This window comes from Zootoca vivipara, chromosome 11, assembly GCF_965207765.1.
Source record: "Zootoca vivipara chromosome 11, rZooViv2.hap1.1, whole genome shotgun sequence".
Classification (NCBI taxonomy): domain Eukaryota; kingdom Metazoa; phylum Chordata; class Lepidosauria; order Squamata; family Lacertidae; genus Zootoca; species Zootoca vivipara.
This window is the reverse complement of record NC_142594.1, coordinates 31,139,561-31,165,588: the sequence shown is the minus strand read 5'-3', so window position 1 is coordinate 31,165,588 and position 26,028 is coordinate 31,139,561. Positions and strand designations below refer to the sequence as shown.

Here is a 26,028-nt window from a genome sequence, read left to right as displayed (position 1 = left end):
CAGTCTGAATTAGTGAATTAGGGCATTTTTAGACAACCAGCGTATTAAGCATCGATCCTGATTTGTTTACAAGGAATTTAGATGTGATCCCACACTTTCCCATGCATTTCCTCAACATTTTCCTTGCTGCAAGACATTCAGTCTTTTGGGGAGGAATGACTTCCCTTTTACCCAGTTAAATACATCTTGGTATGTTGTTGTAGGGAAGAAAAAAAGAAAAACAACGGTCTTGTGGCAGGTTAAAGAATAACAGATTCATTGCAGCTTTGCCTTGCATGGAATAGAGCCAGCTTTGTTACTGAACTGGAACAAAGAGAGACAAATAAAGGGTGGAAAGAAAATGGATGGAAAGTTAAAACACATTTGGTGGACTGGGCCCCAAATTAACATATATATTGTCATGAATATATATATATATATATGAAACACCTCCCTTGTTCTCTTAGAACGGCAATGGTGCCCACCTGAGAGGTGCCAGAACTGAGTACTGGGGGGGGGGGGGAAGCCCTATATATTGTTATTAGTTTTTTGGAAGTAGGCTGTGTATGCCGAGACCCTTCTAACCCTTGGATCCAGCAAGTGATGAGGATTATCGCCTGGGTGATGGGCCATTAGGGGGAACAAAGGAATGGGGCTCTGAATGAAATGGCAAATGGTTTGGGGCGTCCTCCCCCAACTCACAGATACCGGTAGTTAGAAAGACAGAGCCAGAGTGTAATTATTTCACTCATTATAATGCACATCAATCTCTGACTTTTGTCTTCTGGGTTTCTGGGGGTTTTCCTGTTGTTATTCTGTCTCTCACAGCTACAATAAACCTACCATTGAAATTATGGACTGGTCATTTCTTCGTCAGAGGACAAACGGGCAAATTTAGCAGGGGATCAAATACTTCCCCCCCTCACTGTATACTCTGAACTTGACTCATCCCTGCCTACTCTGCTAAAGGTAAAGGTAAAGGGACCCCTGACCATTAGGTCCAGTCGTGACCGACTCTGGGGTTGCGCGCTCATCTCGCATTATTGGCCAAGGGAGCCGGCGTATAGCTTCCAGGTCATGTGGCCAGCATGACAAAGCTGCTTCTGGAGAACCAGCGCAGCACATGGAAACGCCGTTTACCTTCCCGCTGTAGCGGTTCCTATTTATCTACTTGCATTTTGACATGCTTTCGAACTGCTAGGTTGGCAGGAGCTGGGACCAAGCAACGGGAGCTCACCCCGTCACAGGGATTCGAACCGCCGACCTTCTGATCAGCAAGCCCTAGGCTCAGTGGTTTAACCACAGCGCCACCTGGGTCCCCCGCCTACTCTGCTATAAGCTAGCAATTACAGCTGTTATCTGGAGACATTGCCCCAGGAAGGTGGTGTTCCTAAGCTGCCTTATCTGAAAGTTTCCCTTTATGTAACCATATTTTTTTTACAAGTTCCTCGAAAGTTTGCAAACAACTGCACAGCAAAGGGCAAAGTATTTCAAATCAAAAGGTAGACAGGCAATAAATAAAGCAGAAAGGGGTTGTGGACAGCCGTAGAATAAGTCTTAGAAACTAATTTCAAGTTGTTTGTGAAATGTAAGCATAGATTGATGAATTGTTTGCACAGGGCTTTTGAAAAACTGGCAAGGACTTACATGCACCTTTTAAAAAAAAATAAGGGAGAAAGATTTGATAGTTTAAAGTTATTTAGTAGTAAATGAGAAGTATTCTTTGTTTCTGTTGAGACCCAGTCCAAACTTGGCGAAACAAGATCCATGTTTTTTTGTTTTTAAATTTGCTGGATTTTCTCCACCTAGACAGCCACAGGTGTCACTTTTGAAAAGATCACAAAACAAGCCTAGGAAGACTTTTCTGTCAGGCCTTAACTTTTATACTACTGCAGGGGTCAGCAAACTTTTTCAGCAGGGGGCCGGTCCACTGTCCCTCAGACCTTGTGGGGGGCCAGACTATTTTTTTTGGGGGGGGGAAATGAACGAATTCTTATGCCCCACAAATAACCCAGAGATGCATTTTAAATAAAAGCACACATTCTACTCATGTAAAAACATGCTGATTCCTGGACAGTCCACGGGCTAGATTTAGAAGGCGATTGGGCCTCATCCGTCCCCCGGGCCTTAGTTTGCCTACTCATGACTTAACCAATACTCTAATTCTTGATATTCATTGTTTTCTGGCTCTCTTCTTCCTTTCAGCATTGTGAGAGGAGTGCTTACTTTCTAAAACAATGGGTGCTAGAGCTCAAGACTTTCTCCTCCCCATTCTAAACACACACACACACACACACACACACCCCTCTAAAAATAATGGCTCAATGTAGTTAAGTAGCAGGCATTTTCCTGTACTTCAGATGGGCCCCCTGACATTCAAAACCAGCCCCAGGGCTGTCACGAGATTCTAGTTATTTGCTCTCACAAGAGATTATGCCCCCAATATAATAGTGTGGGGTGAGTAGGAACTGCCTCTAGTTTTGCATCATCATGGGCAGTTGTGGGATCTACAGCTCTCTTAAATGAGTCAATGAGTCTGTACACCAAGACAAATTGGACTCTGAACAAAACATTGCAGCATATCACAACCCCCAAAGAGGAATTCTCCAAACCCACAACAGGAATTCTCTAGTTCAGAATGAGGGAGCCGGGATTGACTTGTTCTTTTTGCCTGTGGTATGTTATAGTGCTACAAAGCTGGAGTTTACAATTTGCCTATGAACAAAATGATTATTTATACCTTACATAGTGAGCAGGTTGAGGATGATGGCAAATGGCAAATTGAAAGTATTGTTTTAGCTTTGCCTTCCTTCAAGACATCCCTGTGTGGGGACAGGGTTATTGTATGCTTTAAAAAACATTTCCCTAATCCCCCCCTCCTGCAATTACTGTAAATTGTTAGGGGGCTGAGTAGGTGGGTTGTGTCTTCCCCATTTATTTCCATACCCCAAAATCCATTATATCCAGAAGCCGCAGATTTCTCTTTTCTTTTCAGGTGCTTTTTCTTTTTTCATTTACAAATAATATACACCTGTGTATTTGAGGAACTGCCCAACCATGTAGATAGAAACACTACCTTAGTTTTAATACTAGACTGCTAAGCACTCAGCTACTAGAGTTCACTGTTTGAGAGAAATGAGTGTGTTACTGTTTACAAGTTGCAGAATAGCAGTAATAACTGAGCAACAACTAGAAATAAACTGTTGGACCAAAAATGGAAGCAATAATGTCCGTCCGTCCGCCATAACAAGGGCATGTAATTTTAAAAAAATGGATAGACAGACTAAAAAAATAAAATGGGAGACTTAGAAATCAACCATGTAACAGGCAATTCATTACTTATATGATTTAAGACAGGCATCCCCAAACTGCGGCCCTCGCTAACAGGACCAGTGGTCGGGGAAGATGGGAATTGTAGTCCAAAACATCTGGAGGGCCGAAGTTTGGGGATGCCTGGAGGGTGGAGGAGAAAAGAGTCAAGCAACATTTAAAAAACACAATTTTATTTAAAAATCTTATAATACATATTGAGTACACCTGAACTCGAAGGCACATTGTGGAAGAAATAATTCAGTCTTCAAAAATTATGGTTTTTTTTCACCCGATTTTTCACTGTTTACTGAGCATAAAGCAGCACCAAAAGCTTATTTTGCTCAAAGTCAATGGCATACTTAGGCTTGCCTTTACTGCAGCCATATAATTCAGCAAAAAGAATTCTCATATCCATTTAGCGTGATAAATATAGTCTGTGACAGAGGAAAGATGGCACCTTTGGTTCTTTTCAGAAAAATGGCATAGACTGACAGTATAGGTCATTAAAACAGTAAAACAACTCATCTTTAGCAGATTGTATGGACTGTATGAAAGGCACAAATTCTATCACAGTTATCCAAACATTATGGGTGAACACATGCGGATTATATTTGAATTACATTCATCTAATGCTGCCACTGTGATAACACCATAACACTAACTTAATGCACAGCATTAAGACCTCACCCCTTAGTAGTTCTTCATCCCAAGTATGCACTTGCAATTAGCATTTCACCTACACATTTGTTTCCTCGTAATCAAGAGTATACAAATAGGCACTGCAGAAGACAAAAAATCTTCAGCATTTCCCAAAACTGAACTACAATGACAACAGGAAGGAACAAAAACATCCAATACTCTAGCAATGTTAGCTGTCAAGCCTTTTGTTGGTACAGAGTACCAACTGCACATAATAGCCTCACATGGCTGGGATTACCAATTCAACTGAACCCAATGTCCGCAGCAAAAATGGACATCAGCAAATGTGGGAGCTTCATTGCTGTCCACAACTGAGCAGACACTAAATCTCCACAGATAGCAATCATTTTAAACATAGTTACAGGTAGGTAGCCGTGTTGGACTGCTGTAGTCAAAACTGGAAGGAATTGTTTATTTTAAAGTAGCTTTGTTTATTTTAAAGTAGCTTTAGCTCTTTAGCACATTACTGCTTTATAAAAAAGAAAGAAGACTGACCTGGATTGTCACTAGCTGGGCCCTGATCAAATTTTCTGCCTTTTAGCAGCACAATTTGGAATGGAATATTCTCCCGATGATCTCTTCACAAATAGAGACACTCTGCAACCCTCGTTCTTTGCAGTTACACAAAGAACTAGTATTTCTAGCTGTTCCTTAGGCATTTTCGATACAGGCACAGTATCTTCCGCAACCTGTTTTATCATCACATCCCTGCAAATGTCTCTAGAGTAATCTTAACATTTGCAGCATTGAAAGTCACATTTTTTCAAATTGAGCTGTGGCAGGTGGCCCCCAAATTAACATACATGATTCAAATTTACACCCTGAAAACATAGTTGAGTGTAGTAACAGTACCATTTAGAGAACTCATCTCCCCTCTCACAAACAGCTTCATATCCTGCTCAATGACTTGCAATTTAAGTATCTTTAAAATACCCTATTTGTACTGCTGCTCCCTCACTGTATTTAGCTGTGAGCCGTACACCAAGATACAGCTAATAAACTTTTGTCTTCACAATATCTAACCGTCACTTCCTTGACAATACTTTCAAGATTCTTCTCCAAGAAGAGCAAAATCTCAGCATTAGAAAAGCCATGAAACGCTATACATAAATACAGCTATTTTTACATTTAAAAATTCAAGTAATGTTCACCATTTGGAGCAAGTTTAGAAATATGCAACTTTCAGCATTGCACTCTTGATCAAGCCAAACAACTGCAGTCAAGGTAGCCTGTTGTTGGTGCTCTTTCAACTAGACTTTGTTGGTTGAGCATGTCAAATATACTTAAAGTCATAATTTTGTAATAGGATGAAATACCTACTGACTGGATTAGGGGAAAATCTATGGAGTTCAACCACAACATAATGGCTTTTTAATATCATCAAGCCCCACCTCAGAAGTCTGAAAACATTAGTACTTAGGAGTGCTAATTAAAATTTCAAAAAGCTAAAAAGAAATGATGTGCACATCTTTCTATGCATTTTGATTCTCCTACCATATCAGTTTGCATTAGACATGCTGCAGTACAAATACAGTACATGCAGTCTATGCTGCAATCGTGTGTTCCATATAATTTCTTCTCTTGCTAAATCCTGGTATAGAAGAGAAGTGACTTCTAGTTATTCATTTCATTAGTCCTATCTGAAACATTGGTTTGATCTACTTTCAGTGTTCTGGAGAAATGCAGATTTCATGCAGCTGCAGTCTGCCTTGACACATTCTTTGGTTCTTTACTTGGAACACACCAATCATCTGCTTCTATAGTGGTTTGATAATGCTTAGAAACAGACTTGTTGAAAACAGGAAGTTTCTCTACAGAGTCTGTGGAAAGGGCCTGGAAAGCAAGACCAAATATAGTTAGATTACACCATTGCTATCAATGTAGTAAACTAAAAAATTTTACTGAGCCTAGTTATGAGCAAACATACAGCCTGGAACAGGTTTGATTCAAAGTTTGAGACTTAATTGTTCTGCCAGCTTTTGAGACTGAAGTTTATGAGGCACCAAACTTATAACAATCTTAAAGATAGAACACTAACTGATAATACAGGAATGACAAGTAGTGAGAGAGACTAAACTTAGTATTTGTGGGAAATGCAAAGTCAGATTATTTTTAATGTGAAGGTGGCCAACCAATCTACATTTATTAAGAACTCTCATTTTGGCACATACTTTCATTGTTTAATATATCACATTGTAATACTTTCATATTTCTATAAAATAGCCAAGATGGCTTGTAATCCAAAGAATAAAATAAGTTACAATGACCTACTTAGACAATAAAGGCAGTAGCAGTCTTTTGAAGAGCATACAGTGGACCCTCGGGTAACATAACTTTCGGGTTGTGAATGCAGCAAACCTGGAAGTGCATACTTCCGGGTTTCACTGCGCACGCATGTGCAGAAGCTCTCTATTGTACCACGCGCATGTGCAGAAGCGGCGCCTCATGTTGTGGACTTTTTGGGTTACGTAAGGACCCCCGGAATGAATTAAGTTTGTATCCGGAGGGTCCACTGTACAGTCGTACCTCGGGTTACGACCACCTCGGTTTGCGAACAGTTCGGGTTACGAACTGCGCAAACCCGGAAGTGTTTTCGCCGCGCGCGTGCATAAGCCGCGCGCGCGCAATTGCGCGATTTGCGCATGCGCAAAATGGCGGCGCCCACCGCGCTCGGCTTGCGAACTATTCGGGTTACGAACTGCGATCCGGAACGGATCGCGTTCGTAACCCGAGGTATTACTGTATTCTGCAAAGACTCACTGGTGACTAATTTACCATTTACAATTGATACAAAGTACTGTGTTTAAAGTAATAAAACTCAAGTTACTAATAAATTAAAAACAAACTTGATTCAAATAAGCTGGTAATAGGCACAGTTGCAGCACTACAAAAATATTGGGATTGGGGAGGACGGGCAGAACATACCTTTAAGTAGATGAGAGCATCTGTTCCATAACCAGAGATGGAACACAGATGGAGGTCCCCATGGAAGTATTTAGCATACAGGCGAGAAATGGGTAAGCCATAACCAAAACCAGCCTAGAAAGAAATAAGGCATTTTGTTAATTGGAACGATGTGGTCCTTCTTTCCTAGGGCTAAGTACTGTACAAGTGTCACACTGTGCAGATCCTGTTGGTATGGAGTCCCATTGAAACATGATGTGCTCTACAATGATTCTTCACAGGAGAAATATGAGAAAAGCAAGTTCTCTCCTGTATAGTGCAGTTGTAGTTTGCATTATAAACATAAAGGCAATCTAAAATAATGCAACACTACTGACCTAGTTTCAGAGGTTAATTAGTAATGCTGAACAAAAAGGGGAAGAGGTGGAAATGCATGTATTGGGTCACTATCAGGTATGGAAGAGGTAAACCTGCATATATATTGTACACACCAAGCTACAGGTGGGGGCTCAGAAGACAATACTCCCCTCCTCCTAATACAGAAACCCTGATGTGCACCCCCATCCAGAGTCTGAATTGGTGCAACCAGAACAACGTTGTTTCTATGAATTGGAAGTGATCAGCATGGTTGAGTCACTACAGATATCAGGTGTGCTTACTGTGTACACCTCTCCACCTGGAAGCATCGTTTTTGTCAATGAACTCAGAAGCCACGTGCTTGACAAGAACTAGGGCAGCTACAAAGACTCCGCTCTCTTCTTACAGCTTAATTCTTATAGCTTCATCTCTTACCAGAGGAGCAGAATTCTTTTCCATCACGGGCTTTGGTGCTGTAGAATATGTGTAGCTGAAGAGGCTTTCTATTTTCCTCACTGGAACACCACCCCCTCTGTCAGATATCTAGTTGAGAACACAAAAAAAAGGTATTAAACGTTTCTAATCCTTGTTAAAAGTATCACTAACGCCCGCACAAAGCCACCAAATCATTTCTGCTTTAAGGATCATCCTGTATCAAATTTGCTTATCTTTTTCTTAAAATCATATTCCATCCAAAACAGTATTTGGCTAGTGACAGCTTGTTGTAATTTCCAAAGGCTTGGCTATTTTGCTGCAATTCACTACCCATCTATTCCACACTAAATCTTTTTAAACTTATGTGACTCTGGATGCTTCCAGACGGTCACTATTTTGGGGTGGGATTCAGTCACATACTGGCAATACAGAAAGTGCTAGAGGAAATGCATGGGAAGAGTGAGATAATGCTGGTGATACAACATCATTTAACCTCCTCACAAACAAATCAGGAAAAATGCTCAATAAACGGGTTGTCTGGAAGTGCCCCATCTGTAAGTTTATATTATATGCTGCACCTATTGTGTTGGGGGAAAAGCCATGTAAGATACCTTAATTGACAGGTCTTCTGTTCCAAGGACAACGGTCACCTCAACTGGATCAAGGGAAGGTTTGTTTTCCTGATGTTCAACTGTTGCTCTCATTGCATTCTATGAGAAATGAAGAATCAGGAGGATATCATTCAATCTGAGACGCTTTAATCCTTGCTATTTTTAATTCCAGTCGATATACTAATGTATTATTAGATTTCTATCCCACTTCTTCCTTCCAAAGGAGTCCAAGGCATCAAGCAAATTGTAAAAAACAGTGCTGAACAAATGCTGCTGCTAATGCACACGTAAATATGGAGGCAAAAAATGAATGTTTCATAATTACAAACACAAACCTTGAAGAGTTCAAACAGCATGTGAAAGAGGTGGGATGGCACATAAACTATGTGGATAGGCTGCCCAGCTGCCTTTCCTGCAGGAAGATGCACAAACAATAATCAGCACACAGCTCCTATTCAGCTTCAAACAATTGTTATTGTAAGTGTGCGTCCACAATAAATGCTTTTAATTAAGATTTAATTTAACACTGCATCCTGAAATTTGTTGTCCTTTATTATTCTATAGTACTGTACTGTATGTTCTTGTTTTGCAAAAGCTTGTATTGTATTGAAGAAGTACAAACTTCCTGCAAAAGCATTATTGAACTATGGTATTATAATAATGGTGGATTTGCAGCTCAGCTAATTTCTTCTTTTGATTTCTTTTAAGGAAATGCTAATGCCAACCCTATCAGAATTACTACATGTCCATGTGCTCATTCATTCTGGCATATTGCATTGTATTTATGGGGGGTAGCAAAGGTGAATGAATGCAACCGTGCAAATTCAGCACTTTCTCTAGGGAAAAAAATGGTAAGCCTCCAATTCTAGACAAGTGGGGCAAGCAGTAAGAGCAAAAAGCTTTTAAAGAGGAGAAACCAAAGAGGCAGCCTGATATGGTGGAAAAGAGGAAAAAGCACTCACCATTCACTTGAGTAAGCTTTAAGTCTGGAGAAGCGAAATAGTATTGGTCACAAAGCATCTGGGCACTCTGGAAAGCATCTGGAATTCATTTTAAAAAGAAAAAATGAAGCACGATTTAACACAAACTCTTATGCATCATTAGGTATATCCTAGATACTAGACTACTCCAGGCTGTGCTCTCTAGCATTGAAATAAGGCTTCTGTATATACAGAAAGCTGAATTCTAACAGTCAGCATTAAGGCCCAAAATGCTACTGAAATATCGGCTAAATATTAGCCAAGACTTCTAACTGCACGTTTGTCATGTGGAAATCAACAGATCTTGCATGCAGCAGGCTGAATAGGGCTGTACCCAACAGACATGCAATGCCACCTGACTGAATGAGAAAATTCTGATGACCCATTAAAAACAGACATTCCACCCTTCATTCACTCACTACTGTACTGAGTATAAATGTGTGCAACTTGCCAGGACCCCTGTCTCATGACAGTCAGAATGTGCTGGTAGGTATACACATGAACATATGGAGTTGTCTTATACCAAGTCAGACCATTACCACAACTCTTCCACCTTCCTAAGCACAGTTGACTCTGACTGGCAGAGACTCTCCAGGGTTTTAGGAAGAATCTTTTCCCAGCCCCACCTGAAGACACATGGGAAGACAAATGGGGCCTTCTGCACGCAAGGGAAACACTAGTCCTCCCCCAAAATATTCTGTACTTAGATGTTAAGCCAGGATACTCATGAAAGACTGACAATTATTTCACTTTCTCAAACTGGTTAATGCACCTAAGAAAAGGACATATTATCTACACGTAGCTGAATCCACCAGGGGATGCTGATAATTTCATACACGTACCATGCACCAAATCCACAACGTCACAGCAAGGGTCAATGCATCCAATGTGCTTTGGATTACCCACATTGTTATTGTTATCAAAAATAAGCGCTGTTGAAATAAAAGACAAAATGGTCAATTTCCCCCCCAGGTTGCTCAACATAATTCATTACAGCTATCTAAAGAATGATTTTTAGCAATAGTAAAAAGGACAAAGTGCCACCTTGTGGAAATCCCCCCCGAACTTCAAATCAGCCCTTTAAATCCCTGTAATGTCCGGGACAATCCGTACGTCTTATGTCTCCTTCCCACAAGAGCTCATGGTGACATAGAAGGGACTATCCAACTTTATATTTATAACTGCTCTGTAAGGGATGGTGGGTCAAGGGTCAGTGGTTTGCTGAAGGCCATCTAGTGAGCTTCATTGCTGAACTAGATTTTATCTGCTATTCTGACTACTACAATGAAGTGGTTTGGCATTTACATTTTTCTTGTCTGGAGGCACCTGTATAACAATGCATTTTCCCTTGTGTGTAGTACTGTACCAGGTTTTAGTACTGGAGTTGTTATGCACACACATTTCATTGCTTTTTGGCTATACTTTTTATTACCTAACTACTTTCTGCTTTTGACCCATGTCCTCCCTTTCAAAATAATTTATATCATTTACACTTGTCATTTTTCTTTTTACAACCAGCAAAGATAAATGATTAATAAAATCCACAGTTCATCAAATATTTCTTAGAATGTTTGAAAAAAACATTTAAATCAACTTGTCGAAGGGATGGAAAAAACAACTTACTGTGCTGGTTTATTAACATTCGAATAGATATCCGGTTCATGTAAAAGCGATCCAAGAAGTATTGGATGTTTTGATTGATGAATGGGTCCATCTTGGAAGAATCTCTGTATTCTAGAACCCCTTGTGCCATTGTGGGCACTACATCATGGTGCCGATTTCGGACTTTGAGAATGGCATCTATGAAACTGGGAAGGGGGGAGGGATAACTTTAGACTTAGCCTATCTGACGAAGGCAGCAAAGCAAAACTGAAATAAGTTATTTTTTTCACCATTCATTCTGTCAAGACAATTGAAGCATCTTAATGTTATCTGGACAGTTTATAATTTATTGCTGACTTGTTTTATTTCAATGTGCCATTTTTTGCAATATCAGGTGTCAGTTAGCTATACTGTTAAAAGCTTCTGATCATTATCATATCATCAGTAGTCTCTGCATTCTGAATTGAATAATCTGCATGCTTAGTTAATTGAGCGACCCATCAAGTCAGCTGTTACTGTGAAGCAAGTAAAACTACTAACAACACAACTCATAAGAACTTACTTTGATAGAACTTTGTGGTCATCTGATTTTTTGTCACGGAACTCCACTAGCTCCATTAGGCTTTCAACATACCTGTTAATACACAAAGTAAACCATGAATTATTCATACAGGCCAGGGAAAGTTGACTGGACAGATAAGATTGCTTTAGCAATTCAGTAACTCTGTGACCTCAAGTAGAAGGCAAACTGAGCAAACACACTACTAGGACTTCAGCTAAGTTTAGGAGTAGAAAAAATATTTTAAATTCATATGTGCCTGCCTCAATGTTTGTATGCATGCCTCTTAAGCTACCTCCAGCTCACTATTATATGTTTTTTAAAATGTGTGTGTGGTATCAGTTGGAATGCAGCATTGCACATATCAAGGACGCAAACAATGCCTCCAAATCTGTGCACAAACATAGCAGCTGTTAAAACTCAGTTCCTTTATCTTGACTGTGCAGAATGTAATCATTATGATAACACTACATGGGCAGAAGACAATTATGTGAGGCTTCACAGCAGCTTGGTTCACATTTAACAAGCAGCCGCAGAAGCTATAAAATGACTGCAGAGGATGCCATAGTTGTGCGTCCAGCACTTGCTTTTTTATTCTATGACTCACTGGCTTTGATATAATGATCTGCATTTTACTAGCAACTTGTCAAGCTTCAAATACAGTGGTACCTCTAGTGACGAACTTAATTCATTCCAGAGGTCCATTCTTAACCTGAAACTGTTCTTAACTGTTCTTAACTAGAGGCGTGCTTTCGCTAATGGGGCCTCTTGCCGCCGCTGCACTGCCGGCACACAATTTCCGTTCTTATCCTGGGGCAAAGTTCTCAACTCGAGGTAACTCTTCCAGGTTAGCGGAGTTTGTAACCTGAAGTATTTGTAACCTGAGGTGTTTGTAACTCGAGGCACCACTGTAAAGGTTCTTGTTACTGTTGCAATGTAAATATGACGCTTTCTGAAATTTAAAATACAAAAGCAGGATTAAGTTGAAATGTGCTACATAAGTTTGCTACTTACCAACTTTTTACCAACTGTACTGAAGGAGTGCTCAACAATGGGCCTGGGAGGAAGTCGATTTCTTTTAGGATATTTGCTAGCCTCACAGGAAGTTCATGCCGAAGAAAAGAAAAAGATGTTTTCTCACATGCATTAGTTGACCCTGAAAAACAAAAGCCAGCTCGTTTAAGTTGTTTTCCATATAAGCACCATAAGGAATAGCTTCAACAAGATATCATATGTCATCTTTAGGTTATACAGTCAAGTAGCTCAGCTACCAGTGCAAGATCCTGTAGCAACTGCTAGTTATTAGAACTAAAGGATGTTTCGCACGATGGCGGCAGTGAATAAAAAGTAATCTCTGAAAATCATCAGGTGTCTTCTGCTTGTCACACATTTCTGCAATACCAATGTTCTCTTAGGGAACAGAGCTATGATATGAGTTACCACAGATAAAATCAGCTATAAACTACATTATTGATGTAAGCCATATCATATGTAGTTACAATTTCTTGGCAAGGATTAAGAAAAAGGTCCAAGCTTCAATTCTATGTGCACTTCCTTGACAGTAAATTGCACTGAACTTGGTAGGACTTAGTTCTGAGTAAACATGCACGGGACCGTACTTATGAAAAGTGGACTAGGCCACATCCCAGCTGTGTTCCACCAAGTGATCAGAAGAATGATGAACAGTTCCTGTCTCTTGAGACATTAACAAACAAACCCTCACAAATGCATATAGATTTCACAATGCTTTACTCTATTTTAAGTTCAACAAGTACTACTTAACATTAAGAGTATGTAATTTAAAAATACATTTGGCTTTTCTACAAGTAAAAATTGTGGGCCCTCACAGAAAATAGAGACAAACAAATGCCAATCATTGCTAACCAGCCACAACACAGAGATCTAGTGAAACCACAAGCATGTATAGAAAGCTTGGGCAACATTACTACTGCTTTAAATAATTCCTTTTAGCTGCAACTAGCAGACCACACCTAACACACTGGCATGTGTATTTATATATCTAGCAGCTGGGTGATTATTTTTTCTGCTTATAAGTTGTAAAGTTTCAAACTATCTACTAAATGAAAAACAGGTCCTTCCATTGCTTTTTCTATCACACAACTGACTGACACTGATGGTTGAAGAATGACTGAGTACAGTGTCAGCAATAATAAACTAACAAAGGCTACCCTTGCTTACTATGAGTAGTCAGGCTAAAAGTAATAAACTGAGCAATCCTGAAAATTACTTATCTAATTAATCAAAACTAGAGGACAAAATCCTCATACTTTGTCACTTGAAGTTATTATACCATTTTCCCTAGCATTTGTAATAGAACATGTGAAGCAACTTGAGCCAATGAGAGAAGAGTAAACTATGAAGATTCCTAGAAAGCACCCTTGAAAAGCTGTCATTTTTGAAAAAGGTAAAACTGCTTCTTTATAGTTTTTAAAAGCTAACATTAAAAAGTATAGAACCAATTTAAGTGACCAAGAAAAAGATAGTTGAGAAACACAGGCATGTAGACAAATGTTTACCTCGGTGAACTATTTCCAAATGCTTCACATTTCATTGCATAATAGATCTAATAAGTACTATATGAAGAGAAAGAACATACAAAGTTATTTTTTTAACTTCAGAATTGAGAATTCCTGTAAACTACAGTAATTTCCTGCAAAACTCTCCCTGCACAAAATTGTTGCACAACAAAATTGTTGCATAACAAAGCCATAGAGAAAAAAAGATGAACAAAAAAAATCTATGCTCAACAGGTGACAGTTCCAAGGAGCTCTGTGCAGTCCTAAGAGATGCTAACAAATGAAAACTTCAGCTGGAGTACAACGGCAAAAGATGAATAAACAAACGGGAGGTTTGGGGGTCCTTAAAGATTTGTAGTGCAAGTTTACTCAGAAGCAAGATCAGTAGTCAGGGCTGGCCCACCAAGGTGAGGAAACCACTTTGGGCAGCATAATCCAGAGGGACAACAGATCTCAATGTAGATCTTTATATACATTGCAGTGCACTTTTATCTACATTGCACCCAATGTAGATCTTCACTCACCCCTTCCTCCCTGGTGAGGAGAGAGGTCACCATTTTGTGGTTTGGCTCAGGTACTAAAATGTCTTGGGTTGGCCCTTTCAATAGTGCTCACTCCCAGAGAAGTGTACATAAGGTTGCAGCCTAAGAGATTGTGGCATAAACTCCTTTGGACTAGATCTCATAGCATCAAATGTGTGGATTGCATCAGATGAATTCACTTGATGAACCAGACTCCAGTCCACAGAAGCTGATGTAACATAGAGCTTGATTAAGCACTTTAAGGTAGTGCAAGACCTGTTTGCTTTTGCTCTGATAAATGCACACAGCTACCCCACTGCAATTTGCTTGAATGCAAGCCAATAAGAAAAGATAGAGATAACATTCCATACCCACCCCATCCCTCTTGGGAGCACTATCCAGACACACCCACCCCAAAGCAAAATCGTTTTCACCCCCCTTTCCCTCCTGGCCTCAGCTTACACAGCTTTGGAAGCCCAACCCATGCATACAAGGACAGAGGACCAGGGGTCCCCCCACTTAGCAGAATGAGCAGAGTGCCGCCCTAATGCAACAGGAATGACTTCCCACAACTTGAAGTGAGTGCAGTCATAGACTTTGCTATCTGCAGCAGCTTTTGCCAAACTGGCGCCCCTCCAGATGTTGTCTGGGGCTGGCAGTCCAACAGCATCTGGGGGGCACCAGGCTGATCTATGGGGGAAGGGGGTCCATAAGACTATTAAGTCTTATGGTCTCTCCACACTAAATTGCACCTCTTACACCTCTTATCTCCAGCACCTTAGGCGGTGTCCCAAAAGGCCATCTCCCATCTCCAGGAACCACCTCAAAAACACCCCCAGCCTTTTGCTCTGGCATTGCCCCACAGCGGCCACCCCGTGCCGCCTCCCCCCTCTCTCTCTGTTACACACACACACACACACACACACACACACGTCGACCGCACCACAACTGCCCTCACCGAAATCCAGGAACTGCTTGATGGACAGCGGCGACGGAGAGTAGCTGGCAAAATGCTCCACCTCTCGGGGCGCCCGCTCCCCGCGCGTGGCGGCCAAGGGGGCCGCGCTGCGAATCGCGATGCGAGCGGCCTTCATGGTTCCGCGGCGGTAGCAGCAGCGAAACGATCACCGTGAGCAACGGCTGGAGTGTGTGTGTTTGTCTGGAGTGTGTGTGTTTGTCTGGAGTGTGTGTGTTCCTCCGCTCGAACCCTTTTGCCTCACGCCCTGCACGTGCGGCCCCTTATTTACCACTTCGAACCCTCCCTCCGGGGGGCGTGTCCGGAGCGCAAGCGCGCTAAGCCACGCCCCCCTCACCGGAGGCTAACTGCCAGGTATCTCGCGTGCGTGTGTGGCGACCTTTGGCCCTTCGCCGTTTAGAAGGCTCGGTTGCTGTGGGAGGAAAGGGCGTGGCGGAGGAGGCACGGGGGAAGTGGGTGTATCTTTCTCACTCTTTCTCCCCCAGCCCCTCTCGACCCACTTGCCCTTGTTTACGCGTTTGGGGGATGGAAGGACACGATGTCATCCTCCCTCGTCCAAGTCCCGAGCCTTAGTTCTCTCTCTCCCCCCGCCCCCCTGCCGTTGGAGAAACCGTCAAATGACCGGCACGAGACTGAGCGGTTGGAGTGGTGGTTGTGGGGGAGAAGAGAGAATGGAGCGCGGCCAGACTCGTTCGTCATTGGCGGGTCGTTTTACCAGAAAGAGCCAATGGGAAGGCTGTATCCGTACTGTGGGCGCTTTGACTTGGGGCGGGCCTCGGGCGATAAACAGCTCGGCCCGATTCCTGAGGGAGGAGGCGGGAGGCTGGTGGGATGTGCCGGTTTTTCCAAGAAGCAGGAGAACACCCGGCGCGGGGGCGCTTCACGCCTGCTTTGTCAAGGGACGGGAAACGAGGCCGAGGGGGTGGGGTGGGAACAGGGCCGGATTTGGGTTTGATGAGGCCCTAAGCTATTGAAGGTAATGGGGCCCTTTATATGTCCAGCTGTCTTTTGTCAACAACAAATTGTCGCTGTTTTTCGTGCTGAATATATGCTATATGGTAATTTATGAACCTAATAGGTTGTTGTTGTTTAGTCGTTTAGTTATGTCCGACTCTTTGTGACCCCATGGACCAGAGCACGCCAGGCACTCCTGTCTTCCACTGCCTCCCGCAGTTTGGTCAGATTCATGTTGGTGGCTTTGAGAACACTATCCAACCATCTCATCCTCTGTCGTCCCCTCGTCCTTGTGCCTTCCATCTTTCCCAACATCAGGGTCTTTTCCAAGGAGTCTTCTCTTCTCATGAGGTGGCCAAAGTATTGGAGCCTCAGCTTCAGGATTTGTCCTTCCAGTGAGCACTCAGAGAAATATTTGAGGTCATTTTGGGAGAGAGAAAATGGTTCCAGAACTTTGCTGTGGGTTTCAGACGTGGTTTACATACTTGTATGTGTTTGCTTGTTACATTTATGAACATCTACTTTTTATATATAAGACCTTTAAATTCTTATAACAATAGAATAGTAGAGTTGGAAGGGTCATCTAGTTCAACCCCCTGCAATGCAGGAATCTCAACTAGATGATCCATGACAGATGGCCATCCAAGCGTTGCTTAAAAACCTCCAAGGAAGGAGAGTCACTGCTTCAGGCCCTAAGGGCCTCTGGAGCAGGAGAAAACAAGCTTGCTCCACCCTCCATGTGACAGCCCTTTTAGACTTTAGTTATTGAAAGGCTGCATGGTGTTACAAGAGTGTAAGCAACACATTTCTCTCCCCCCTTTCTCCACACCATGCAGAATTGCAATGGTAACCAGAAGGCTAGAGTTTGGGGCCCAGCCAGGGCTGGCTGTCAGCAGGATCCTTGCATTGCCAGGGGTTGGACTAGATGACCCTTGGGATCCCTTCCAACTCTGCCATGCTATGATTATATCAAGCAGCTAAAGGAACAAAAAGATGCTTCTGAAACATTTCGGGATCATAGGAACACTCTCACCACCAGTGGCTTCCACAAGAGCTTGCATCTTCCTTAGAAGAGAGGCAGGCCAGAACAAGGGGGGAAAGGCTCAGAGTTCAGGTAGGTAGAAAGGCCAATTGAGTGCCCTATACTATGGTCCTTCCCATGTCCCCCACCTTCATGTGCCAGACTGGTGCTAGCATGGCTGGGAGCCAGGCGCTTGCTCATTCCTCCATTTTCTTTGCAGGGAGGGAGACTTTCTCCAACATATACTTTGTTCTAGCCAAATCCCTGGAGAGACATGACGACCCTCAGGTACTGGGGCAGAGGGAAGGAAGGGGTCCTTGTGAAACACGTTTGGGGAGTATGTGGCTTTCAGCAAGTGCTTTTCAGAATCATTGCTCCCTCCAAGAGGGGAGCCTGAGCATAGCCATCACGGCTAGTTGCCTTTGATAGGACTCTCCTCCATGCAGTTGTCTATCCCTCTTTGAAAGCCATCCCATCCAATATGCTCTTGTGGTCAGGGCCGGCTCTAGGGGTAGGTTGGGTGGCGCGGGGCGCTGCATGGCGAAGCTGCGTGGAAACCATGTCGCGCGCTGCGCCCGCCCACCAGCCGTGGGAAGAAACGGGGCGGGGGCGCCGGAGCGATCCGCGCACCACGGCGCCCGACCCGCTTAAGACGGCCCTGCTTGTGGTGCATCTGATTCTCCTATGCTTCCTTGCTCCTGCAAGGAGATGACTATTGTGAGATCCTTTGGTTAATATCTGTCTGGGCTGGAAAATATTAAAGAATCAGAGGACTGGTGAGCTTCCCTTGAAGCACAACTGATCAATGGCAGGCAGATCTATTAGCACCTTGATAAAGATGCTCAGATGACAAAGGATGCTATCATACCCCACAAGCATCTCAGAAAAAGCTCCCAAGCTGATGGAGAAGAGAGCAGTTAAGTGGTCAGTGGGGCTCTACGGTAGGTTGCCATTTCTGGATACCACCACAGCCCTTCCAAGTTGCCCAAGAAATCAATGTCACAACAGTTTTTTCCTCACACCTCCTCCCCATGATCCCACGTGGGGCCTTCTCAGACATATGCTGGGTCTGAACCAGCAGATTCCACCAAACCAAGTAATTGAGGACTCAATCAGAAAAGGAGTGTGCACAGTCATACCAGAAATAAGCAAAATAACTAAATAGGTACTAGAAGTCACCCCTGAACTGGCCCTACTGAACACCTTCAAATATAGCAATGCCCACTCACAATAGAAAGAGCTCATAACCCACCGACAGCAGACAATTCAATATGGCTAACCTAACCCGACAACCCCCCTCACCCACGCACAAACAAATCCCACTGTGGCCAGCCAAAGACGATCAACCATACCCTACGCCACCCCAACCTCTCTCACCACCAAGGAAACATAACAAGCGACTAGAAAGAGAATTTCCCCAAGTGGCGCTGACAGAAAAACCCAAGCATACACTAAATAAAAGAACTTAAGCTTTGCCATCCCAGTCTCTCCCCCTCCCCCAGGGCTGGATTTAGATGAAGAGAGACCCTAGGCTACTCCACTTGTGAGGCCCCTCCCAATCCCCCACCCTCACAACTAAAAGAAAATGGAAGAGTGTTATAAACAAAATCGAGTGAAGCCCATAGCTGTCAACCCTCCCTTTTTTGCTGGAAATTCCCTAATTCTAGTGCCGTTTCCCGCTGCTATCCTGGATTGTTAGATCTACCGTAGACTGTCCCTGGGACAGGTGAGGCTGCTGCTGATCCCTTATTTTCAAATCCGAAAGTTGACAGCTATGGGAAGCCAAGGGTGATGATAGGTATTTAAAATTTGCAATTCACAATTTCTCCTTTAAAGGAAATCAGAAAACTTCATCAAAATTTATTTAACTTTGTCACTTTCAATGTACAGAATGCTCAGTGCGGACAACCTCTCTTGAGACATCGTGGCCCTTAATTCATTTTTAATTCTTTTGAATTAAAGAATTAGATTAAGTCTTGAAAAACTCCTCTCTCCCGATCAGTTAGTGACCATAAATCTAAGAAATAGCCACAATATTGCTTCCACATTAGGAAAGACCATCTGAATTTTTTCCTTGTATATAATTGGATAAAGGTCTGTATGAGACAGAGAGTGCTCTGCTGTAAGCCTATGGCTTTGTCTCACGTACAGGTGAAAGTGCAAAAGTTCATCAATAAGTTTCAGGTCAATTTCTTCTGGGTATGCTTCCATCAGCAGTGCAACTCCTAGCTGAATTTCTTGCTTAGATGCTATCAGAATAGCAAAAATGGAAAAACAACTCTGCAACATCAGTACACAGTACTTCTTTTTAAATTGGCTTCAAGTGCATCTAATATGGGAATAAAGAATTTTATCCTAAACTTATCTCTTGAAGAAAGTGCATATGGCATCAGGTGCACTTCTGTCATTTCTTTGCCGTTCCCTCACTCTTTGTCTCCTTGTTTTGTAGTTAACATTTGGCAAGGTGACTTTTGCTTGTTTCTCAAGCTCATCAAAATATTCTCTTTAAAAAATCTAGAAGTGAACTGTACAAACTTGCACAAGAACTGAATAACAGGTCTGATTTCTGAAGGGTTTTGCTGGCCTTGTGAAAATGATCTAGCACATGGATTTATATATCTAAGATTCTGCAGATTTTGGCTGTGAACTAGGGCCCCACAAAAAAATTTCATGTTGGGATCTACAGTTTCAAATTGGGTCCCACTGTCTGGCCCTGAGTCTCATAGTTGCTGGGCCCGAGTTGCCCTGCCCTCACATGAAGTCTTGGGTTTGCAATTTTGGGAGAGGGGAGACTGCCCACTGGGGGTGGGTGAGCTGGGGAGGCCCCCTAGATTTAGAGGCCCTAGGCTTCAGCCTTAGCCTATACATAAATCTGGCACTGGGGGCGGGGCTTAGCAGGGCCCCCACAATATTTTATTCAAGTTGGCACCCCTGGTAGGTCCATCTGAGTCCTACAGTCTAATCTCTACACCATGTTGACTCTCCTCTATTAGAAGCAACACTTCACCAGATAGTGAGCAAGCTGAAGAGTTCCCCAGGGCTTTTATTCAGGCTGGATATTAAAGCAAACAGAGGAGGGGCATGGATTAAAAAAAATACACCCTGAATATACTGTACACTGTTGTTTCTCTTCCGCTGTTTTTTTCTGCAACACACTAATCCACTTGTAATATGCACTTTATATGAACCACTCCCCACCATGTAGTCCTCAGGGATGCAGTGGCACCCTTGAAATCTTCTTATGACTTATACAAAGTGTCTGAGCACCCACCCCCGATCATGAGATGGCAAGGGTGATTTTCTCTCTTGAAAAGCACATGTCAAATGAACACTCTTTTCCACTTCCTCTTTCAGCTCTGTGTGCTTTTCAATATTCTGCTGGTCCCTTGCAAAAGCAAAGTGTGTGTGTGTGTGTGTGTGTGTGTGTGTGTGTGTGCATGTGCTTTATCACTTCTTGTATCTTTGTGGGATAGTATGAGGGAGAAGGGTAAGAAGTGACCATTGAGCTAGCATACACAGCACTTCCTCAAAAATCCAAGTGTGCTAATGGGCATAAAACTGGTCAGCAACCCCTGCTTTATATCATGGAGTGAAGAGGTTCTGCAGACCTGCACCACAATCCTATAAGCCAGGGTTGCCAACCCAGCACCTGCGGGTGCTAAGGCTTAATGGATTGTATTCCAGGATAGGCTATGTATCCTGAATGGCATGCTGGAGAAGCTTTAGCCGGGAACTTTGGGTGGCAGCCAATAGTTTGGTTTCTCTCTAGACATGTCCTTTAGTAGGTCAGTCATGGTTACCTACTTTGACTTAATCTGTTTCTTCACTCTCCCAGTTTCAGTTTTAAGAATGGCTGGTGTAAATCCTGTAGGAGTTTGTCCTTGTCTGAAGGTCTGGAGAAAATGTGGCTACATTTGATGTTTAGTTGACAATAGATCATGTGATACGCTCTTCATGGTAAGTATAGTAGTTTGTTGATATCTGGCATAATAAGACAGTGTTTATATGCCAATTGAATAGTTGCACAGTGGTGTTCAGAAAGTGAACCTGCTGTGTAGACTTGTGAAGAATCAGTTTGATGATGAGGTAGAAGTTGCTCCAATTCTAGCTGTATTTCTCAAGGTCCCACCCCCCCATACTGGTTTCCCTCTCCTTTCTTTATGTACCCAGCTAGTCTGAATTCTAATGCCTCTTCTCTGCAAGGCCGTCGTGGTTGGGTTTTTTTGTTTTGTTTTTTTGCTCTGCTTCCTTGCAGAGGGCAACCCTCCCCTGCATGAAGTGCAAAATACTCCCATCCTGATGCCCAAAAGTCAGCAGAAAAACTGGAGTTTTTCCAGGCCCAAGTACCACCTGAGATACTTGTACATATAATATACTGTATATCAAGCACTGAATTCCCTCTGAATAAAAGCAAAGAAAAATCGTAGAACATACCAGTAAGCCAATTACTAAAGGAGCTGATCCTTTCAGCAAGGAATTTTAATAATAATAATAATTTATTATTTATACCCTGCCCATCTGACTGGGTTTCCCCAGCCACTCTGGGCGGCTTCCAACCGATATTAAAAACAATACAGCAACAAACATTAAAAACTTCCCTAAACAGGGCCGCCTTCAGTTGTCTTTAAAAAGTAAAATAGTTGCTTATTGCCTTGACATCTGCTGGGAGGGCGTTCCACAGGTCAGGCGCTACTACCGAGAAGGCCCTCTGCCTGAGCTCCTAATCAAATTAATTCGTGAATAAAGGCCAAGTGTAATGCAAGCTTTGGTATTACGGCTGCACTCCTAAGAACACTTGCTTGCTGATTTACATACATGCTCACCAAATATTAAGCTGCCCCAAGATGGGGGCTTAATATTGTAAATGGGTCATTTAGATATACAAAACAGGTTGGTGGCAATAACCTTTCTACTATATCTTTGAAATAGTAAATGGAATTAAATTGGGGGGAAATATGGGCTGGCATTTTCATGCCAATGGTGTCGTGTGTACTTCATGCGCAGTTAGCACACATCCCACAATAATCACCCATCTGTAAGCACCCACAGATAAAAATAAGGGCATACAGGTTAACTGTACTTTCCCATAGTAAGAATCATCAAGCAAGCCTACCCCTGTTACATAAGGCTGCAGCCTCTTCTCGTGAGCTGTATGCTGCATTCATGTACTATGCACAAGAAACAACATTTTATAGAGAGCTTGGAAAAGAAGGTGAACACTGCAGAATGACAACCTGAGACATTCACACTTGCAGAATTTTTAACAAGGCACAAAAGGGGAAAGAAGTGTCAGTGATTGATTAAAGCCAAGAAATGGGGAATGTTCCTGGTAAATTAAAGGTAAAGGTAAATGACCCCTGGACAGTTAAGTCCAGTCAAAGGCGATTATAGGGACACGGGTGGCTCAGTGGTCCTGGTAAATTGGGGCAGCTGGGAGAACATAAGGGCTTAAGTTCCATTAAGCTGTGTTCTTAGAAAATAGGTGTAAGTTCAGAAGGCAAGTGGTTGAACTTAATAAAACAGCATGCTTAATAAAACCCATGGGCAAGGGTTGCCATAATGGCATTTTTTCTCAAAGTTATCTGCCGGCTTTATCACTAACTAGCCTTATCTTGCTAGACCTATTTGTTTCACTGTGCTTGTTTTTCCACTGACTCCTAACATTTTCTAAATTTACTCTCCCCCTTTTGAATCCTCAGACAGCTGTGAAGCTCTGTCTCCCTAGCAGCAGTGTTGACAAAAACAAAAGTCGCTAAGGCTGAAATCCTATACCCACCTGGCACTAAATCCCATTGATCTTAATACCGGTAGGTAAACATGCTGTAGCAGTGCAATCCTGTACCTATCTGCTCAGAATCAAGTCCCATTGAATTTACATGGGCATAGGATTGCAGCCTTAATCAAGAGATTTAACAAAGCATTAAAATTTAAAAATAAGAACATTAGCTGCTTTTTTTTGACATGATTATATTGGCAGAGAAAGCTGTTTGGATTAGCTTGGTTAAAGTTTATTCAATCTGCCTGCAGGGTATGGGCTGCTGATCTGCAAATGGGTATAAACATCGGGGTGGCAACAGGGTTGGAGTTGTTTTTCATAAATGTCCTTCCTTGTAATGGTCAACCAAAACTTGGAAAGGAATCATGAAGAAAGAAAGAATCTGTAGATTTGCTAATCCTGTTTTGTTGACTTTGATCATAGCCATTCTACCCTCAGAACATTTCAACAGGAGTTACATATTTAATTTTTCCACGCCATGAAGCTGTTCAGTAACCCTCACCTCCCTGTAAAATTTTCTATACAGACTTTAAAATACAGTGAAATAAAAAAACCAACTAGAGCTGTAGTTAATCCAACTTTCCCCTATTGATAACCTATAATGCACAATTAAACAGCTTTGTCAGCTTGCTGGATGCGGAAGACATTTTATCTCAATGTGAAGTTTAGTAGGGGAAAGTTCACGAAGCTGTGAACAAAGACTTTCCATTTGGTGTGTGGCAGTGCTGAGATACTTTGCATTGCCTCCACAGCTCAAGTTTAGTGGGGGAAAGGTCATATCTAGCTGCAGAGGCACTGAACAACATCCTCCTTGCTTCTCATATTTCGTAGAAGTCAGAATACAGTATTTGGATCGCTTCCCCACTGCACTAAGCCTAGATGGGAAAAAATGTGTCTGCCTCCAGAATAAACTTGCGGTAACAAATGTTCTAAGCAAAATCTGCTCTTATTCCCTTATGGGGTACACAAGAGCCTTATTGGGTTCTCCATCGGTCGGAGAATATATAACAGAGGCCAACCAGAGAAGTTTGAGAAGCAAAGCCTTTATTTGCTGTTGCAACAGGGTCCTTCCCCTCACACAGGAGAACAAGGAAGGAACCCAGAACAAAAGAGAACCTCCACTTTTATCAGTTTCCCCATCACCAAGAAACACCCCCAATACATCATTCCTACATCACAGCTATGTAATCAATACCTCACAAAAAAGGAGGGTTCAAGGTAGAAATCTGAGCACTTTTGACACCTCTCCTAGTCCTCCTATCACCCCTCCCAGGTGTGAATTCCTAAACACAAAGAGAAATTAACATTTTCATAAGAGTTGATCACTGTCTTTTGTTCAGAGGAGTCTTCCATTGTGAATGAGATACCACTGACAGCGAATTATGGATCCCAAGTTGCTAGTCATGTGGAAATGTGCGCATATGCTGATCCTTAAGCCTTCCTTAAGGCAGGGTTGAGTCCAAGCGGGAGGGGTGCGGGTCTCTGGAGTGGAGCAGAGGCGAAGAAGGTGGTGTTGCGAGGGATTCTGGGTAACTGCAGCTGTCAGGTTCGGTCACCCCTCTCTGTTCATTAGTAATGGTGTCCTGCAACCCCCCCCCCAATATTATTTTATAACACAAACATTCATCTTCTGTAAACAGGAGGCAGACTTCTGCATTTTTCTCTGGTTGTGGAACAGTTTACTTGACCCATTTGGAACATCCACAAACCTCTTTTTAAATACCCAATGTACCTGCATTTAAAATTTAAATATTTTTACCAGAGGTCCAAATGGAGGAAAAAAGTTATAAAAATCATTTTCCATGCACAGCCTACATGGATCCCTTGCCTGTCCATATGGCAAGTGTCGGGTACAATGAGCTGTGTGTGGGCTGAAGACTGATGCAAGCATGACCACCTTGTGAATTGTTCAGTCTGGTGAGAAGGCCTCACCTCCTCTGAGTTAGCCAGGCTGATGTGGCTTTGGAGTTTAGCAAGACTGGCACTAGTAGTGTGGCTGAACTTAATTTTTATTTTTGGCCCCTTAATTTTGATTTTCCCCTGTTGTGTATTGTCTGGATTATTTCACTGAAGTACTGACAAAGGGATATTTATTGTATTGTTTTTGTCTTATTTGACAGTATTGATAGGTTATGTTAATAACCTTTTCATGCTTTTTCAAGCATTGTTTATTTGGGTAATAAGTTGGAGATTTCTTAAGTGGTTTATAAATTTTACAAAACAAATAAATAAATTACCTTTCTAGAAGCTTCTAAGATTGTTGTTTGCTATAGTAAAATGTTTGGCCCGATGCAAGACATGATATTATCTATCTTTCTCCGTCTCTATCATATTTTGATGGAGAGAGCATCACATAGCAAAGGCTTCTAGCATGCTTGACTATACTTAAATAAGTATAATGCACCAACAAAACTGGAACAGTCAGATAATGTCAGTCCTTCGCAGTCAGTTGACATTTCAAATGATGCACCTAAAGACCTTAAAGTAGAGGAGATTCTCAGAGAACACAACAAGATTATATAGGACAAGCACCAATTCACTCTTGCTGAGTAACAATTCATTTTGATATAGTAACCTGTGAAGTGGTATGTTAAAAATAATGAACTTTAAGGAAACCCATGAAGAGTGTGATTATGAAAGCTTACTGCATCTGACCTTTGTTTGCTGACTTTTATTGTAAGGCAGTCAAGACATAATTTATATCATCCCTTTCCTGTACTTTTTAATGACCTTAGATTTAATTTTTTTTTTAAAAAAATGGATGCATCAAACAAAAAGTTAGGCTGCCAAACAAAATGAAGGCAT

The 26,028-nt window shown here is 42.2% G+C and overlaps 2 protein-coding genes across 6 annotated transcripts in view; one reads left to right on the top strand and one right to left on the bottom strand.

Annotated features, from left to right (window-relative positions):
- Nucleotides 1–3,465: 3,465 nt before the first annotated feature.
- On the bottom strand, nt 3,466–15,714 carry PDK4 (pyruvate dehydrogenase kinase 4). The gene is made up of 11 exons (XM_035129690.3): nt 15,455–15,714; nt 12,453–12,594; nt 11,442–11,513; nt 10,901–11,085; nt 10,120–10,209; nt 9,260–9,337; nt 8,633–8,709; nt 8,298–8,396; nt 7,687–7,794; nt 6,916–7,029; nt 3,466–5,823 (listed from the first exon to the last, which is right to left on the bottom strand). The coding sequence occupies exons 1-11, from the start codon at nt 15,588–15,590 to the stop codon at nt 5,680–5,682; spliced, it is 1,245 nt and encodes a 414-aa protein (XP_034985581.1). The 5' UTR covers nt 15,591–15,714; the 3' UTR covers nt 3,466–5,679.
- A 551-nt stretch (nt 15,715–16,265) lies between these two features.
- The window catches only part of DYNC1I1 (dynein cytoplasmic 1 intermediate chain 1), a 249,924-nt gene continuing 240,161 nt past the window's right edge, over nt 16,266–26,028 (top strand). Inside the window, exons 1-3 of one of the 5 annotated variants that reach the window (XM_088653899.1) lie at nt 16,266–16,448; nt 21,283–21,404; nt 23,147–23,254. Coding sequence is in view for 3 of the 5 variants with exons in the window: in XM_088653900.1 (XP_088510026.1) it covers nt 21,402–21,404 (3 nt within the window). In the remaining 2 variants the exon portion in view is untranslated. The remainder of the gene's footprint in view (nt 16,449–21,282; nt 21,405–23,146; nt 23,255–26,028) is intronic. The other 4 variants (XM_088653902.1, XM_088653900.1, XM_088653903.1 and 1 more) reach the window with 4 other exon arrangements.